Source organism: Mycteria americana, chromosome 4 (assembly GCF_035582795.1).
Source record: "Mycteria americana isolate JAX WOST 10 ecotype Jacksonville Zoo and Gardens chromosome 4, USCA_MyAme_1.0, whole genome shotgun sequence".
Taxonomy (NCBI): Eukaryota; Metazoa; Chordata; class Aves; order Ciconiiformes; family Ciconiidae; genus Mycteria; species Mycteria americana.
This window is the reverse complement of record NC_134368.1, coordinates 60,094,315-60,111,833: the sequence shown is the minus strand read 5'-3', so window position 1 is coordinate 60,111,833 and position 17,519 is coordinate 60,094,315. Positions and strand designations below refer to the sequence as shown.

The 17,519-nt window shown below is 34.7% G+C and overlaps 1 protein-coding gene across 5 annotated transcripts in view; it reads right to left on the bottom strand.

Moving 5' to 3' along the window:
• Nucleotides 1-17,519, bottom strand: part of SEC24B (SEC24 homolog B, COPII component) — a 52,260-nt gene that overhangs the window by 9,305 nt on the left and 25,436 nt on the right. For all 5 annotated transcript variants that reach the window (XR_012775583.1, XM_075500714.1, XM_075500715.1 and 2 more), the window contains 16 exons: nt 17,138-17,319; nt 15,341-15,525; nt 14,072-14,174; nt 13,064-13,190; nt 12,330-12,439; nt 11,229-11,341; nt 9,577-9,695; nt 9,155-9,210; nt 8,628-8,834; nt 7,869-7,992; nt 7,079-7,237; nt 6,491-6,664; nt 5,707-5,817; nt 4,292-4,467; nt 2,520-2,657; nt 255-359 (listed from right to left, as the gene is read on the bottom strand). Coding sequence is in view for 4 of the 5 variants with exons in the window: in XM_075500714.1 (XP_075356829.1) it covers nt 255-359; nt 2,520-2,657; nt 4,292-4,467; nt 5,707-5,817; nt 6,491-6,664; nt 7,079-7,237; nt 7,869-7,992; nt 8,628-8,834; nt 9,155-9,210; nt 9,577-9,695; nt 11,229-11,341; nt 12,330-12,439; nt 13,064-13,190; nt 14,072-14,174; nt 15,341-15,525; nt 17,138-17,319 (2,189 nt within the window). In the remaining variant the exon portion in view is untranslated. The remainder of the gene's footprint in view (nt 1-254; nt 360-2,519; nt 2,658-4,291; nt 4,468-5,706; nt 5,818-6,490; nt 6,665-7,078; nt 7,238-7,868; nt 7,993-8,627; nt 8,835-9,154; nt 9,211-9,576; nt 9,696-11,228; nt 11,342-12,329; nt 12,440-13,063; nt 13,191-14,071; nt 14,175-15,340; nt 15,526-17,137; nt 17,320-17,519) is intronic.

The window sequence follows — 17,519 nt, the reverse complement described above, 5'->3', positions numbered from 1 at the left end:
ATATGACCTCTTGGTATATTCTGATCAGTCCAGCATGAAAAAAATTAACCTCTGAAGCCATAATATGCAACCTCAAAGATACTCCTCTGATAAAAACATAAAAGCCTTTCACTGGAACGCACATTACTGCCACGTTACCTGGAATGCTGATTCACTACACTGTTATTGTGAGAGTTGACTGCTTGTAATAATTCAGCAAATACTGCCTTTTTTTTAAAAAAAAACAAAAGGAACATGTGAAATTGGTAACTTACTGAACCACAATCCATAAGAAAAGCTCCTTCTCTTGTCAACTTCTCTGCAGACAACTTCTGAAGAGGTGGCTGAGGAACAACTCTGTCATTTACATGTATTGTACTCTGTAACAAAAAACAATACTCAATAACACTAGAATATAAATAAATTCTGGTTTTTATCTTAACCAGGTAAAATAAAACACGAAAACACACTGTTAATCTCTAGCAAAATTTTGAGGATTCTCATGTAACAAAATGTCATGTTAAGTCTAAAATGATTATGCACATCAAGCAATTCTAGAATGTTATTTAACCTAAAGGCTACTTTATTACCTAGAAAAAGAATAAGCAAGTTCATTTAAGATGTGTATGTAACATTTCTCATGCTATAGATGCCAAACTTTCAAAAGAATTCTAGTGTTTACACTTAAATTTTCTACAAAAAACCTCCACAGATTTTTTTCATTGCATTCAACTTCACTAGAAATGTTGCAAGAGTAGAAAAACATCAAATTCTACTCCCTATAAGAGTTCACTATTTTACTGCGTTCAAGTAACAGAAAGTTCCTTGATTTAACATCCTTCCTGAAGCAATACATGGGTTTGTCCACAGGGCACTATAACTGATCTGATTAAACAATCCGGCTGTTAGCAATGACATTATTAAAAAATACCCCCTCTTCCTCCCCCAGCAATAAAAACAAACAAAAACATTAAAAAAACACCGAACCCCCAGTATTTTCAGAGAGCTGCTTCCCCCTCCAATATAAAAATAGGCTGAATATTTATTAAGAATCTGTGAAGCATTCTGCAAATAATGTAGGGGGAAAAATAGTCTAGAGACTAAGCACATCTCCACACGGTAAAAGATTATTTGAAAAAAAAAATCACTATTTTAAAATTTCCGTATTATAATGCAATAGACTAGAAGCTTTTTTCATAATTTTCATAATTAAGAAAATCAAGCTACTGAATTCCACTTGGGAAAGTTCCAGGCTTTACTCAATGTTCTCAAGAATCAAGTGTTAAGAGAAAAGAAAACCAGCAAAAAATTTTAAAAAATTTCTGCAATATATATATCATAGAATTTTCTAAAGAAACAAGAAATTTAAGAACAGCCTCTGTCGTAAATACTTTAAACCGAAGTAGTACTTAAATAGCAGATTAGCACTCTGTTATATGATTTAAAATGTGGTTTGTCAATTAATTTCAGTAGGTCAAATAAGCCCTGTTTTCTGCATTACTCTACTAGAAATAACTGATCTGAAATCCTTTGCTAATAAAACTGGATCTCCCAGAGACACTGCTGGTTCTTTACAGCACTCACACACCGAATTTACTCGTTCAGTGTTCCACAAAAAAATGTAACAAGTTTAGCTGGAGAAGTTGGCTTCTCAAATACAGGGGGTGCGGGCGGGGAGAAATATAAAAAGACTAACTAATCAATTCCACTGAAGAACACTGAGTTTAGACTCGCACACACAAGAAATACCTTAAAAGAAACTTTGAGACTATAAAATAGCTCACAGGTTGTGCTAAACAATACCAACTGCCAGAGAAACTACTCAAGTTACCATATAATCTTGTACGACACTTAAAACCAAACTCCTACATACACTTTTCCAAAACTAGTGACTAACGCACTCATGAAAACTTACTTAAAAAAACCTTATTTTTGCAATTACAACTAACTTCGACCTTAAATAAAATCCCGTCTTACTTCTTACTATTAAAAAATGCATCCATTTCCTAGGCTACCTCTGTAAAACGCAAACTAATAAAACCTGGTTTCATACATGAAGTACTTCCTCAGTCTGATCGTGACTACCCAGAAGTACCATTCTGTTTCATCCGCATCAGTCTGAGAAACCACTGGAAGTTTGTTATTGCAGGCAACTTTGTCTAGTTTCAGGATACAAAACCTAGAAACCTCCACCAAATCTACTTCATCCATTTCCGCCAGGCAGTTCTAAAACACAAAACCACACTGGAGATGTTTCCAATGCACACAATCTTCTCTGCTTTCTTTGTATAACAGAAAAACATGGAATTATTGTGGTTACTGAAACAAGGTGAAGTAAAACCACAGTTCTGCTCATAACACACTACTGTACTTGCAACTTAAAACTTGAAAATAAATGTTTTTCTTAATTTTTTAATAACTTATGGAAAATGCTCTGCTTACATTGCAATAACAACTTTAATTCAATTATTGCAGCACAACATCAGGTTTAACAGACGATTAAAACTAGAAAATGTTATAAAACAGGCTTCATACATTACCTCATCAATCAGCTTGTCTATTCTGTACAAGTTGGGATGTATCATTTTCATCAAATGAACAAGAGGCTGGCTCTTCATCTGGCACATTGCATATACGCGATCATCCAAGCGTGTACTCGTGCCTGTTCTAAATGCTTTCTGTAAGAGAAAAGTGTTGTTACTCAAATCCTGTATTTGATGTCACATCTAAACAGTGTATTTCAGATTTTTTGTAAGTGTCAAGCAAAGATGGCAAAGCTTTTGTAAAGAAACATATCATATTGAGATACACTAGAATCTTAATCAAATACAACTTGAACACAATACCTTTTAAGACTTAATCCATTCTCCCTCCTTATTGATGAGGGAGAATAAAAAAATTCCCCCCTCACTTTGTGTAAAATTTGTATGTGATTGGGCCAGCATTTCACATTTTTATCCTTGACAAATGTTACTGGCCTGTGAAACTCACTGATGCAAGATAGCATGGTAAGACATGAGTCTAACAGAGTTCAAAAAAGATATTTCTGTAGATGAGATTAACTCTGATTTTATATTAGTAAGAATTAAATGTTAAGGAAAAGCTTTGGAAGGGAAATATTCTTTCATGTTTTATAGCAGAAACTAGGCTCTCATAGGATAAAATTTATTTTGCAACTCTCTTTTGTACTGGACTTCTCCAATCTCCTTTAGAAGCAATCGGTAAATGATCGCTGTTAGAAGCAACACAATGGAGTAAGCACCATATTCTGATTCAATGGAGAATATTCCTATAATCAAAGTTCATATTCACTTCTACAACAAAGCTACGTACATCAGTCCTCCCTGGTTGCCACAAGCATTTTGGTTTTGGTTTCTCTATATCCCAGGCTTCTTTGTTATTGGTAACAAAGATAATAAAAAAAAAAAAAACCCAAACAACTTATTTTCTCAGCCACTCTTACTTCTGTCTTTTACACAGATCCTCTTGATAATAAATGGTCTGTTTTTTCCCCACCATTAACTGCATTACTTATGCAAGTACCAAAGAAGTCCTAATCAATATATTAGAGACTGAAGTAATCACTAAGCCAAAGAAAATAAGTTATTATGATTGGATTTCTTACCAAACTTACATAAAGGTTTATTCATGATAAGAAAGCAAAGAACTGTCAGACATGAAAATGTTTAACTTATGAGATGTATTACTAACAAAACCCTGCAGTAAGTTCTCTTTTTATTTTTAGGTATGACGTTTGGTAATACAAAGATACTAAAAAAAAATTAAATCAAAAAGTAGTAACTACTTCTATGTGAACTTTAAACTATATCACTTCAGTTTCTGTAACAGATTTCATTGTATCTCCATGGAAACTAATTTTCCTTCTTGGTACTTTAGGGTACAAAATATATGCATTGAAAAATATTTGACTTGTTTTTTCTTCATAAAATAAAATTAAAGAAGTACTAATAAGCAGCTTCCAACAATCTTTATGGGCAACACCAATTAGCTGCAAAATCCAAGAAATGCTAATTATTAGAATATATATATAGATTTATTTTCATTGTAAAACAAAATAAGACAAAATATAAAAAATTCAAAATCAAGTAAACAAATAAACTGTTCAGGGACTAATCATTTAAAATAAGCTAACACAGGCATCTTTTATGTGAAAGTCCTGTAAGCTCAAAGACGATAACCCAATTTTCATAATTTTAGAAAAGTGCAGACATTGCTTGACCTAGAGCTGAAGAATTCCTCAAATGGAACAATGAATTAAATATCAAACATTAATCCACTAGATTATACGTACCTGTTTGAGAAGGGCCAAAATATACAGCGGAAACAGCTTGAGGGAATTTGGTGCTATCAGCATGGACTGCTGCAGATTTGAGGCAGTTGACATGTATGCTGCCAAGGAGTCTACCACGGCATTAACTAAGGCATCTCTTGCATCCGAAAGACTAGATGAAACCGAGCGATCCACAGCTGTTGGGTTAGAAGGATACAAGAAGTTACTAGAGTTGGCCTCATTCATTCCCTTGAGTTTTGAAAATATTAGTTGTGCTTTTGGGTGATATTTTAAGATTAAAAAAAAAACCCAAAACAAAAAACAAACCACACCTGTGGTCCTAACTTTTTTTTAGGAGTAAATAAGACAATTGCCCATATAAATAAGACAGTTGTCTATATAAATAGACAGCAACTCACTTTCATGATGCTTAAAAAAAAAAATATAGTGTGGCTGGTCTCTGCTCCCTAGTTCCTACTCTTGGAGAATTTAAAAAATTGTTTAAAGCTGTGGTATATACTCGAGACTAAATATAAATCCTGTTTTAAACCTTATACAAATAACTTAACTATTGTTGAAACTCTGCTGTCCTACCTCCAAGATAAGATTTGCAGCAATTATTTTTGGTTTGTTTTTTTTTTCCCCCACAAGACATTTCTTCCATTATTTCAGTGGCATAATTATGATTAGTGTAAATGAAGCTTCATCTTTCTCTGCTGAGAAAGGGCTGCAAATCCCCTGGTTGGAGGAAGCCACCTGCTGGACTGAATGCACATTTAAGACGAGATACAGAAATACTATTTATTTCTTCTAATTTATTTGACCATTAATAGAATATAGCATATACTATAAGATCCTAATAGCATATACTAAAATGCTGCACACAACCGTACACGTTCAATGGCAGAGATCAGTCTATGAAGCAGCTACTTATGAGCCACAAGTAGGGGTAAGTAAGAATCCTCAAATCAGCAATGACAGGATAGAAGCATAGAAAACTAATGCATATCTTGGATATACTGTTGTCAGAAGTTCCCTTTCAGTCTCCAGCAACTCACTAAACTGAGTTACTCTGTTTCTCAAGTAATCCTAGAATGCTAAAGTTTGCAATAACAACCATGATGATGACGATATAAAAATGACAGTTTTGATCAAAAGTGTGTTATGATTCTTTGCCCTTTAATAAACTCTAGAGAACAATGTAAGAAGGCTCCTTATAAAAGATTAAAGTCAACTAAGCATTCAGACTCAGGAATATTTCAGTTAATAGTTTTGGTATAACTTTGATTTTGTCATCTTTTGTATTCTCAGACTTCGGTGTGCTCCGCTCCAACCTTTTTCTACAATACCCAGGCTTCATTCACTACTGCACTTAAACGGCTGGCAAAATTAAGAACATACAAAACAATATTTGAATCTTCCTGGTCTGTACTTACCCATGTTTGCTAAGAGGCATACAACTGCTTGTACATCCGCTCCTGCATATACATCAGCCAGTGAACTTACTACAGGCAAGCAAAGTGTGTGCACTCGAATTCGACGTTCACCTAATAAAAATAAGAAGAAATCATTATGCAATATTTCCTGGTAGAGGTATACAAATTCAGTCATTACAGTATATCTCCTCTTATCTACGATGCACACATTTTGTAAAAACACACCACTCAGGAAATTGCTGTAATACTGTCTCCCATTCCTGTCTCTTAACCTGTTCAAATTCTGCAATGCTCTAAAGTATTCAACTTACGAATCAGCACAAGTTCATAACCCAAACTAGCTTATAACATCCATAATAAGTGTCTTGATCCTACGAATGAAGTACAGTGATTTCCATCCCAAAACTTTGTGGCATCTTCCACAATAGTAAGTAGCTGCTATTCTTTATGCCCACCCAATGTACTAGCAACTTGCTCCAATCCATCACGGATCTGTGATTTTGGACAAAGTGTGCGCCAAACATGGTATTGCTTGTAACAGTGCTATGCCTTTTAAGTAAAGGAATTTTGCTGAATTAACTCTATGTAAGATGGAGATAAATTACATTTTCCCATCAAAATAGAGTTTAGAGAGATTTACACTATGGCCAAATAGGCTCACTAACTTTGACAAGATTCTCTTAGGGTATAGAGAACAAGGAAAGGCTGTGGAACTCACTATACAAATGTTATGTTAGAAAAAGAAACAAAAAGCCCAGTGGCCAATTCATTTGAGTTTGTTTACCTTTGCTGGAAGTATACAAAAGAGCTGTTTGAAAACAAACCAAAGATGTGTCAGTCAGACTTTCCTCGATGGACATTTGCACTGCAAATCCAGCATCAGGATTGACATTGGCAAGGGACAATAAATCAGTAGATCGTACAAAAAAGTTCCCATGAAAAGTGTGTATTGAAAGACCTAGAAGAGGATTAAATAATTCAGAATGAGGTTAAAACAGCATGAAAAACCCACAGCCCTCAAGCTATGTTTAAGAAAACAGTAAAAATACTTATTCTAACTATCACGCAGAATCATTAGACATTTCAGCACAGTCCTGTAGAGTTTACGTTCAATTCTGAACACTCCAAACTGAATGATGCCCTTACACATGTCAACTTAGTTGAAGCAATACGATGCCATCTTAAGGAAAAAACAAAACAAAACACCAAATGGCAAAAACTAACGTAACTTACATAAAGAAGGCAACTATCTTACTCTTCAGTGAAAGAGAAATAACCTGAAATCTAATGTTGCTAAAGACTAAGCACGTTCCAGATGACAGTTAACATGCTTACACCAACTTTTCCATAGGAATCAGTATTTAAAACATACCTTTTGTACATCTTATGCGCATAACTGCTTCAAATCCAATCTTTCTTGTAAGGTATCTCTTAAGGTCTTTTTGCAGCTTTTCGGCCTGAGCAGGATTATGGCTATGATGGAAAGATGGATAGTAATAGATGCATCCAGCAGAATACTTGGACATGCAAGCTGTGAAGGAGGAAAAGATATTATTAAGAGGTAAAACCATAACATGAAGTCAGGACACAAAAATTGTGTCCAACCTTCTGCAAGTCCCATCTATGTTCATCTTTTTCTTGATATGACCCACATCTGTAAGATAACAAGAACTGGCCCAGACTCAGGCCACTGAAGACAGTCACCCCAATACACAATTATCTAATTATATGCTTACTTCCATAAGCATGCTACCTTTGGCAACTAAGAGGAGTGCATGCAGAAATATTTAATGGTGTAGAGGCAAAATTAAGTGTGTGCGCAGAGACAAATCTTGGTTTAATACTGAAATATGAGAATTCTGTTCTACCCCTATGATTAAGCTTTATTAATTCCTTGCTATCCAGCTGTTTCCTGGTTTTGAGCAGGAGAGTACCTTCTCATTTAAAACTGTGAAATCCCATAATAAGTTGTCTGATACCACCAATCCAACACTCTTGTTCTTTACTGCTATCAACTTCCAAGTCAATTCCCTTGCAGCATTAGCTGCATTTACAAAAGTGCAAAAAGATTTACATGATTTAAGAATTCCTGAAGTAGCCTGTGCTTCCGAAGACAGATAACAGTGTGGAAAGAGTGAATGCATACATTAGGTACTCCTTACCAAGAGAAGCTAGATCAGAATATTGTGAACTTAAGAGAAATAAATCCACAGCAGTCTGTTGGCCTGAGCAGTCCAGTGCCAACTTCTTATAAAAATCCGTTGCTGGACCAAGATGCTGGACCACCTTTGGTGAATAAATTATACAGGAAAGAGTTAAGACAACGATCGTGCTCTCTTAAGGCTTCATGGAACAAAAGACTTACTATTCAGTAGTAAAGTATCATAAGGCAGTTTCCTTTAAGCAATAATTTATAGGCATTTCCACCTGCAGAAATTATTTTCCTTATGCTCCATATTCTTTCAGTCTGTACTTACAAGCAGTTATGATCCTACTGTCAAGGAAGTTTACGTTCTCATACAAATAAACATGTAACTATGTAACACTTACTGGATGCTGTAAACTACAAGGCCATAAAAATAATAAGAAATCATGTTTTAGGTCTACAATTTAATATATCCATGCTTTGGTTCAAAACCTAGGTTGGTATTAACTGAGTCAGAGATATTTGCAACTTCTTTTGCTTGCCAAGAAAAGCTATGGACCAAAGGCCCAAAAGACAGCTCATGCACTTTGAAACAAGTAATACCACATATACATGTACTAGTGATGTTAAATACACAAACACAGACACTGAATAATTAAAATGTAGTGAATTGTTATAAACAAAAACCAAGAGTTGATCTGCAGAACCATGCAAGTCAGAAAGACATGGCCAATCCCTAGTCTCATGAGATGAATAGCAAAGGAAGTTTTTGTACCTTTGTGCTTGACCTTTGATTGGGATCTTCTCTGGAATGCAAAAGCCCTGCTCCCAAAGATGGTAACTGAGTTTGAAACACAGATATCCGACCACCCGTTGGAGACATCAGTTTAAACGCAGCCTGAAGAGCAGGGCCCAAAGCACTGTGTGTTTCTCTTGTATTGGTGAACATATTTGGTAATGCATTCAATAGATCTTTTATCAGCTGCAGAACAGATTGAAAGGTGCTCATGAGATTTTGCAAGCTTGAGGTTTTCTGCTATTTCTAGAAAGCTGTATTGCCTTAACTGCAGTGGAACAATCAGTATCAAATATTTCAGCTTAGTTTCAACACACTAAGGAAAATAAAGTAATCATTTAAAAAACTATGATGCATCAAACAAACAACATGTAATACTTCTATAATTAAAAAGTAGCATTGGAATTATGTATTATGAAGACAGGCTTGAATTCAAAGTTTAATAGGAACCTCTATTTTGAATATTTAACTCTTTACATTTAATGATCTATTTTGAGCAATCATACCTCTTTGCTTTCATGGAGATTTACAAGTAAACTATCTGGTGTAGGTAGGAAAACATCTGTAGGGAGAAATGGAAAAAAAACCATCTTATTCAAGAAGAAAATAACATCAAAATAGAACAAAACATTTCATTGCCCACTGCTATACGTACCATGAAATACAGTCTACTTTTCTGATACATATATTAGAGAGAATACTACAGTCTATACAAAGCTTGTTTTATTAAAAGCAAAATTGACATTTGAATTTAACTTTTTAAACACCACCTACTCTGTAGTTAGTGTAAGATTATTTTTAAAAAAATATATTCCCTGTACATTCAATAAAATTGACCTAATACCAGAATATCTGAGAGAGTCTAATCTTTCTTCTGGGAAAAAAAGTAGCTTCTCAAAAATTTAGTTTCCATTTTCTTTTTACTTACCATCAATATCTGAGACAATCAGCATCTGAGGCTGCGATAAACCTTCTTGCAAGTTGTAAAACTGAACAGTGCTGTCAAACGTTATGAACCCTATTCTTGTTCTTGAGTCTCCAGGCAGCCTGAAGCATTAAAAAATAAACTATTAAGTCCTAAATTTCTCTCTCAAGACACATATATACACACAGCTCCTGCTGATGTCAGCAGAAACTCAGCTCATGTATACAGGGGTGAAGGGAGAACAGAAGAAAGGAGATCTGAAACATGAATACAAGTAATATTTCTTCAGCTTTTTCTGAAAAGCTGGGATAATGATACAGTTTACAAGACTAAGCGTTACAGATAAGCACTCACTAATATATTGATGTTTTGTTCCAAGAGAGAACTTAGTAGGTTCATTTAAACATTACACTGACACATGAAAGAAGGTAGTCTTCTCAGTTCTTCAATAGAAAATAGTGCATTCTGCTCTTTCATGATTCAAAAAACCCATTTACTAATGTAGTTACAGAGTACTTACAGCTCTAAACCAAAATCCAATGTCTCTACAATGCAACATACTTATTTCTCATGTGGATCACATTCCTATGTATGCCATTAAAAATACAAAAAGAAAAGCTAAACAGGATTTCTCAAATCAAATATAAAACATCAGCAACTGCTGAAAACCATGACGGTGAACAAAAGCAATAGAGGCAAATACTGTTTTTACCATCTAGGTATGTAAATTAACTGTACGTACTGATTTTCCTACAGTCTTTGCATGGGATTTTATGAATTTTCCTAAAATATTTAGCATGTTTCTGAGAATCTGTTGACAAAATACCTGTAAAGATCTGAACAAAGAAAGACTAAACCAATAAATGTAAGTGAAAAATTTTATTGTACATGTTGGTGTCTTTATCAGAAATTAAAATCAAATTTCCTAAGAAAGACCTGTAGTAAACAATTTTCAGAGTGAGGCCTCCACAAGATGCAAATTAGCTTTCAAAAGACGTGAACATAGTGAAGTTTATCAACCCTCCCTCAAAAAGCACCATCACCAATCCCATACATACTGTTCCAGTGCAAAAATGAGAACAGACAGAAAGCAGCATAGGTAGATCTAGGTAACTGTGATTTAAAAAAACCAAACTGACAACACAATTCACCTAGGGAGTCTCACACTAGTGGTTACAACATTCTCATATGCAGCACCTCAGCTGTTTCAGCACAAGAACCAGCCAATTTAATCTCTGTAATTTAGTTATTTTTGTTGGTCTTGGCAGGAGGGAAAAGCACACTTTATAGAAGTTTGTACAATCAACATGTTGTTAGAAGTTACAGCTAAATATTCTTTGCAGATAAATAAATTATTTGCAGATCCACCTTTAATCACATGCAGGGAAGATAGCTCTCATCATGTAAATTGCTTCAACAGCTGGGTTTTTTTGGGGGGTTGTTTTTTTTCGCTTGGTTGGTGGTTTGGTTTTTTTTTGTTGTTTGTTTTGCTTTTTTAGACATTTAAGTTGCATTTCAGAATCTCAGGCAACAGAACTTCTGTCCTTTAGGGACAGAATGTTTAAACACTATATGCAAGTTTTCTGCAAAACTGCAGGTTAGTAATGTTCATAGTAATACATTAGCTAATTTGAAAAGGTTATTTATATTCTTACTTGTCTAGGTTTTCCAGCAATGACTGGCAGACTATTGTCAAATATCCAGCCTCCACTGCATTATGAGACACATCTAAAACAAATAAATATACCGCAGGCTGAGGAGGACGAAGCTACAAAGTAAAAAAATAAAAATAAAAAAAATGTTCAAAAATCGTATTTAAAGAAATGTTAAAATGATTAGTCATTAGAAAGGGAAGTGGGAAAAGGGAATACTTGCAAAAATGCAAGGTATACATTATGCAATAAAACAGATTTACTAACTAAGAGTCGTGTGGATAGACTCAACCACAATTCCCAGTGGTTAATAATTCCCATTTGTAATAAGCATACAATGTTAGGCTTCAGAAAAGAAATTGGATATTTTAGTCTCTCCTTCCAACAGTCAACTCAAACACGACACACTGATGCCAGATATGGAATTCACTCTTCAAAACACCACTGTTCTTTCAGGATGTGGACAATGCAATCCATTAAATGGGGTTAAAATATTCTACCTACATTCTTTTCCCAACCATAATAACAAGCTGTATTTATCAACTGCCAAATGTCTTGGCCACAGTGTTTCAATTCAAAGACAAGAGAACAATTTATTTTTGCTGTTGTTAATAATGTCATCTGTTGTTAATAACGTCATTATGAACAGGGCCTTTTCCCAGGCCTTGTTTATCTTTCTTGGAGACAAGACTACTATCACAGCAATTGTGGGTTGACTCCTAGTTAGAATTGTTTCTGTCACAATTACTAACTAAAAATTTGAACCCAACTTAATTCCAGTTATTCCATTACTGGTCTTTCAAAACCTCTTCAAAATGAGGGAGAAACCCAGAAACCACATTGCATCAGACTCAAACCAGACTATGCCACATTAAACTACATTGGACAATTACACACATTACAATTCCCTTTAATTGACAAGCCTCTGAAAATCTCCATTTGCCAAAATTCAAAATAAATATGAATTTTAACTATTTTATGGTGTTAAAAGGACCTTCACAGGAAAACTAATACACACCATTGGAGCAATACGCAACATTCATTTCAATGCATTTATATTAACATGTAATTGTTGTTGAAGTTCCCATGAAAACTTTTTTTTACCATATAGTCCGACGAAGCAATGAATTCTACTGTAGAATTTTGGACCTCTGGCCGTTTGTGAGGCTCTCCATAAGATCGCGTCAGAGGATTATACATAAATTCTTCAGGAACTATAAAAAAAAAATTATTTTTTCCACAAAAAAAGGTTTATATATTTGTCAGCAAATAAAAACCATTATGGCAGCCACAAGCAAACTAATGCAGACATATTTCAATTATCACTAACAACAGAAAAAAATTCACATTAGAGATACGTAAAACAAAGGAACATTTCAAGTATCCCAAGCAACATCAAAGTTAAATAACTGAAACAATAGAACACTTATTTTAAATACCAATATTTCCCCAACTTTAAAACACCAATGCAAATAGAGCATTTCACAACAACAAGCTTCAATCTGTATTGTTTCTCATAACCTCTGGACTGGATTGCAGACAGTATTAGCTGTCATCATGTTTCCATTTGCATATGGCAACACCAGTCAATGGTGTAAATTGATTTCATTATACAAGTAATCCGGATAATATGATTACATTTTCTTAGTCTCCCAGAAAATTGCAAAACAACCTTTTGCTTCAGAAAATGCACAGCGCATCTGACTTATGATCCAGAGATTTTAAAAAACCTCTTAAGAACCCTGTCATTTTAATCTAAAGTATCCCATGGACAGATACGATGCAAATACTTGAAAGAGATTCTATAAATGCAAGCATCTCCTGCTACAAAAACTTACCATCGTTAACTCTATAGCACAGATTGCATTTCCACCTCCTTTGATCAATGAAAGAAACAAAAGGGTTGATATATGTCCTGCAGGATCTGCACCTCACTATTGTGCTTGATGTTATTACTGGTAATTGCTAAAAAGAAACAATGGATAGCTGTAACAAAGGTACGTAATACATTTTATGGAAAATATTACTATGCAGTACAGTGTATAAAAGCTTCATATGACTAGATATTCTATCATCTTTCATCTTTTTAGCTCATTTTCATACAGAGTAATAATGATACCTATTAAAAATATCCTCCCCTTTAAAATCAGAAGAAATTGATTGTCTTAATTATTATCTTAATCCAATCTCACAAATCAAAGATGTAAGAAGATTTTTAATGAAATTACTTTAAATTACATAATTACAATAACACAGCTACTATGGTAAGAGGAATTATGAAAGACAGGACAACTTTAGGTGACTAAACATGATAGCAAATCTTACACAAAGAACATACATTACATGAAAAAATGTCATACCAGTTATTCACTTTATTACATAAATACAAATAAATTAGATGGAGAGGAGCTACTTAACAGTTATGAACACAGCTTCAATCTTACACTGTGTTTACCTTCTCTTGACAGCATTTATCATGCCAGTAATACATTCAACATGAGCACCTCTTTTCAAGAGGGCACTGTAAACACCTTTTCAAGAGATATCTGACAGTTCTGAGCCAACACACAGAGTAGTAATTCAGAGCTTCAGAGAACCACAGGCAAAGATTTCCAACAACAAGGAAAAAATTTTAAAGGACTTGTCCAAAGCTCCTCCCTTATGAATTTCAATGAAGTAGCAATTTCAAGGCTTTTTTCCCTTCCTCCTCTATAAGTCCCAAACAAGTTTTTGCTACTTCTGTTAAATTTAGGACTTAATAGTTCCTTATATTTTATTGTTTGAACAAAAATAGGACAAATGCATATATTAAATACATGTACTAAAAAAAAATTTAGCTACTTTACCGTTAGGTCTCTGAAGGGATGTAGCAACAAACCCAAAGGAAGCTTAGCTTTGTTTAACAAAGCCTGTGTCTGTGGAATATTTGTCAATGTACATCGAAATGAGCTGAAAGGAAATAAAAACTTCCTTTAAAATTTCGTTTTCAACATAACATTAAAACCATTGTGTTAACACCTGATTTTAAAGAATTTTGAAATTTGTGAAATCCCACGTTTTACAAAGCTGATTTAATAACAAAATTAATGCAAAGAGATTGAAAAAGCCTCCTAAAGAAACAACAACAAAAAATACTCCCCCACTCCCTAATTTAGTAGTTCAGCAATGCAAGTATACCAAAACGAACTTGCAATAGAGATAAAACTGCTTTAGGTACAACGCTTGATGTAAAATGATGTATTTTTTATTCATTAAATAGATTTTTTGGGTGAAGGAACTAAAGAAGGGATACAGTATTTACTAGTTCTCAGAAAGTAATATTTATATAAGAAAACAGTAGAAAAGGATCTCAAATACTGAGAGTCAAAAATCTTTTCTACTGTGTACATAAAGTGGAGGATTGACTTAAAGCTAAATAAGGGCACTAAAAAACCCCAATGCACGAATAGTGCTGACCTAAGAATGTTTCAAGACCCCCATTTTTCTGATTTCTGTTTTCTGGTGGGACTATGCATTGTCACTAGGGCAGTAAGCTGAGTTAACCTGGGGCAATGAATAAAATTTCTTTTGGAATTAGAATTAAGATCTTTGGAGGAGAGCAATTTCCATTGTACTTAGCTGCACTTGACTTGGGATAGTAGATAATACTACTTAATGTTAATTAGAGGTGAAAGGATACATCATGATTGCAGGATTACCACAGTAAAATATACGCACAGTTTGTTCACTATATTTAAGCATGATCATCATAATTTTCTGGAAAAAAATCCTATGCAATATTACAAAAACATTCTATGAGATGTACTGCATAACATTAAGGTGTTTATTAATAGTTTGGGGTTTTTTTAGATGGATAAAGCAAGGCAAAGATTAAAACATTAAGAAACCTGCTTAAGTGAGCTGCACTCACACTGCATATAATGTATTCTGATGGCAGGACAGTTTCAACATTTGTGTAAGGATGCAGAGGATAAACTTATTTTCAAGTGAAAGGGGTTATATTAGCTCATCACAAAGATTTAAAGTCAGGAGTCAGTTTAGACATTTTTTGACACTTTAAATAATTATTAGTCACTGAAAAATGTAAGATGCTGTTCTAGACATAGTACACTTACTCTGGACTGCAGTTTAATTTCCTAAGATCAGAATTCAAGTTAGGCACAGGTGCTGGAACTGAAGAAACAGGCAAAATGTTTCTATCTTGTGTAAGGTTTACTGGTCTCAAGCTTTCTGGCTGCTGAGAATGCTGTAGACTTAACCCTCCTAAGGAAGAGGACAGCTGGTTCACACCTGGATATTGCTGAAAAAAGTAAGAGCATTGCAAATGGGTAAACACACAATCACGTTTAAACTAACAACCTTAAATCTTCTTGTAATCACAATTCTTCCAGACATGTATTAAAAAAAGATACAGCAGTAGTTAGCAACAAACCCAAACAAACAAGAAAAGAGTTGTATCGTGGAAATTTAAAAATGCTAAGACAAATGTGACATACCTTCTAAATATGTATCATTGGACAAAATTCAAATTCATGATACAAACCAACATTGGAAGTCACACATAACCCTTCAAGCTTTCCAGGCATAAGAAAAAAGTTACTAGAAAGGCTGACAATTGCCTCCCCCCCGATGTTACAATGTAACTTTTCCAAGTTACAGAAGCTGTTTTTATATATTTATTTTTAAATTAAAACAAAACTGAACACCACAGAAGCGGAGAAAAGGTTAGGTTGGAAGGCACCTTTGAGGTCTGGTAGTCCAACCCCCTGCTCAAGCAAGGCTAACTTCAAAGTTAGATCAGGTTGCTCATAGCCTTGTCCAGCTGAGTTTTGAAAATATCTAAGGATTGAAGATTTCACAGCACAATCTGTTCTAGTGCTTCCCCACTCTCATTCTGAAGAATTTTCTCCTTGTATGTCCAATCAGAATTTCGCTTGCTGCAACTTGCAGTTGTTGGTTTTTGTTCTTTTACTGTGTACTCCTGAAAAGAGCCTAACTCCATCTCACATTATAGTGAAGATGAAGCTAAGTCTTTCAACTTAAAAAAAATTTTAAAAAAATTTAAACATTTCCTCCAGGTCACATTTTACATTACCTCCATAACAGTGAAAGAATTCCTGGATATTATATGCTAACTTATGGTACTACACTCAGATCAGTAAGGAATTCTGATCACCTACAACAGCAGCTTTGATACATTTGCCAGCTAGGCCTTACTTCAGAGAGTGGGATTTGTAAATCAGTACGTTTCGTTTTCTACACCACTTCACACGTACAGTTCTCTGCAATGCTTCAGCATTTGTGTTTTGCCTCAGCGCCTGCATCTTCTTCAGATTTCACTGCTCTTGGGTGAGTTACACGCGCAATGGGAGCCAGGTGATTGTACACAACTTCTTGGGTGTTTGGTGCTCTCTTTACCATGCAAATAAAGCAGATGCAGGCAGCCTGGTCCACCACACACCCAGCACAGGCTCTACAGAGCTCCTTCATCTGAACCCTGTGCCATGCCTTGCTTATAAGGCGATTTAATCCTTGAGATCATAGCCCATAGTAGTGCTCTGATCAAATGTATATTTGCTGATCAAGTACTTCGTTATGCTTCTTCATGGTTTCCTATCAATAAAGTACAGCTCTTTGAAGCACCAAACCTTAAAACTGTGGATGCTAGTAATACCTGGTGAAGCAAACTTGTTAAACCTAACTATTTGGAGATACACTTAACATTTTAATTCAAAAGCCTTCTAATAAGAAGTTAAGATCCAGAGCTATGACATCAATATTGTACTTAACATTTATTGTCTCAAATTATAAAAATAAAATATGAAAGCGTAAAAAAAGAAATACATCATGCAGAAAAGACTTTTTCCCATTAAGTTACTTTGTGAAGTAACTTTTAAATTAAAAATACAAACCTGTGGATAGTGCTGAAACCCAGGATGGTGTCCTGGATTACTCAGCTGCACAGGAGTAGGTGGCGCTGCATTTTGGTAGCCAGGCTGCAGTGTTGGATATCCATAACCAAAGGGCTTAGAAGCTTTTGATGCTTGGGGGACTGATGGAGCAGGAACTGGGCTGCTGGTTGCAGAACGTGTCTCTGGAAGGACAAAAGAAATCCCACAGGTATTGAATATACTTACTATTTCTTTCTTACTTTAAATGTAAACTCCTAAACATTTAACAAACAACACTTCCATTTATAAGTTTTTGCATTATCCATCAGGTTGTTTATCTGCACTGACCAAATAAATTAGCAGGGAAGATTACTGCAATTATGCTGACAAAGGGGGGATATAC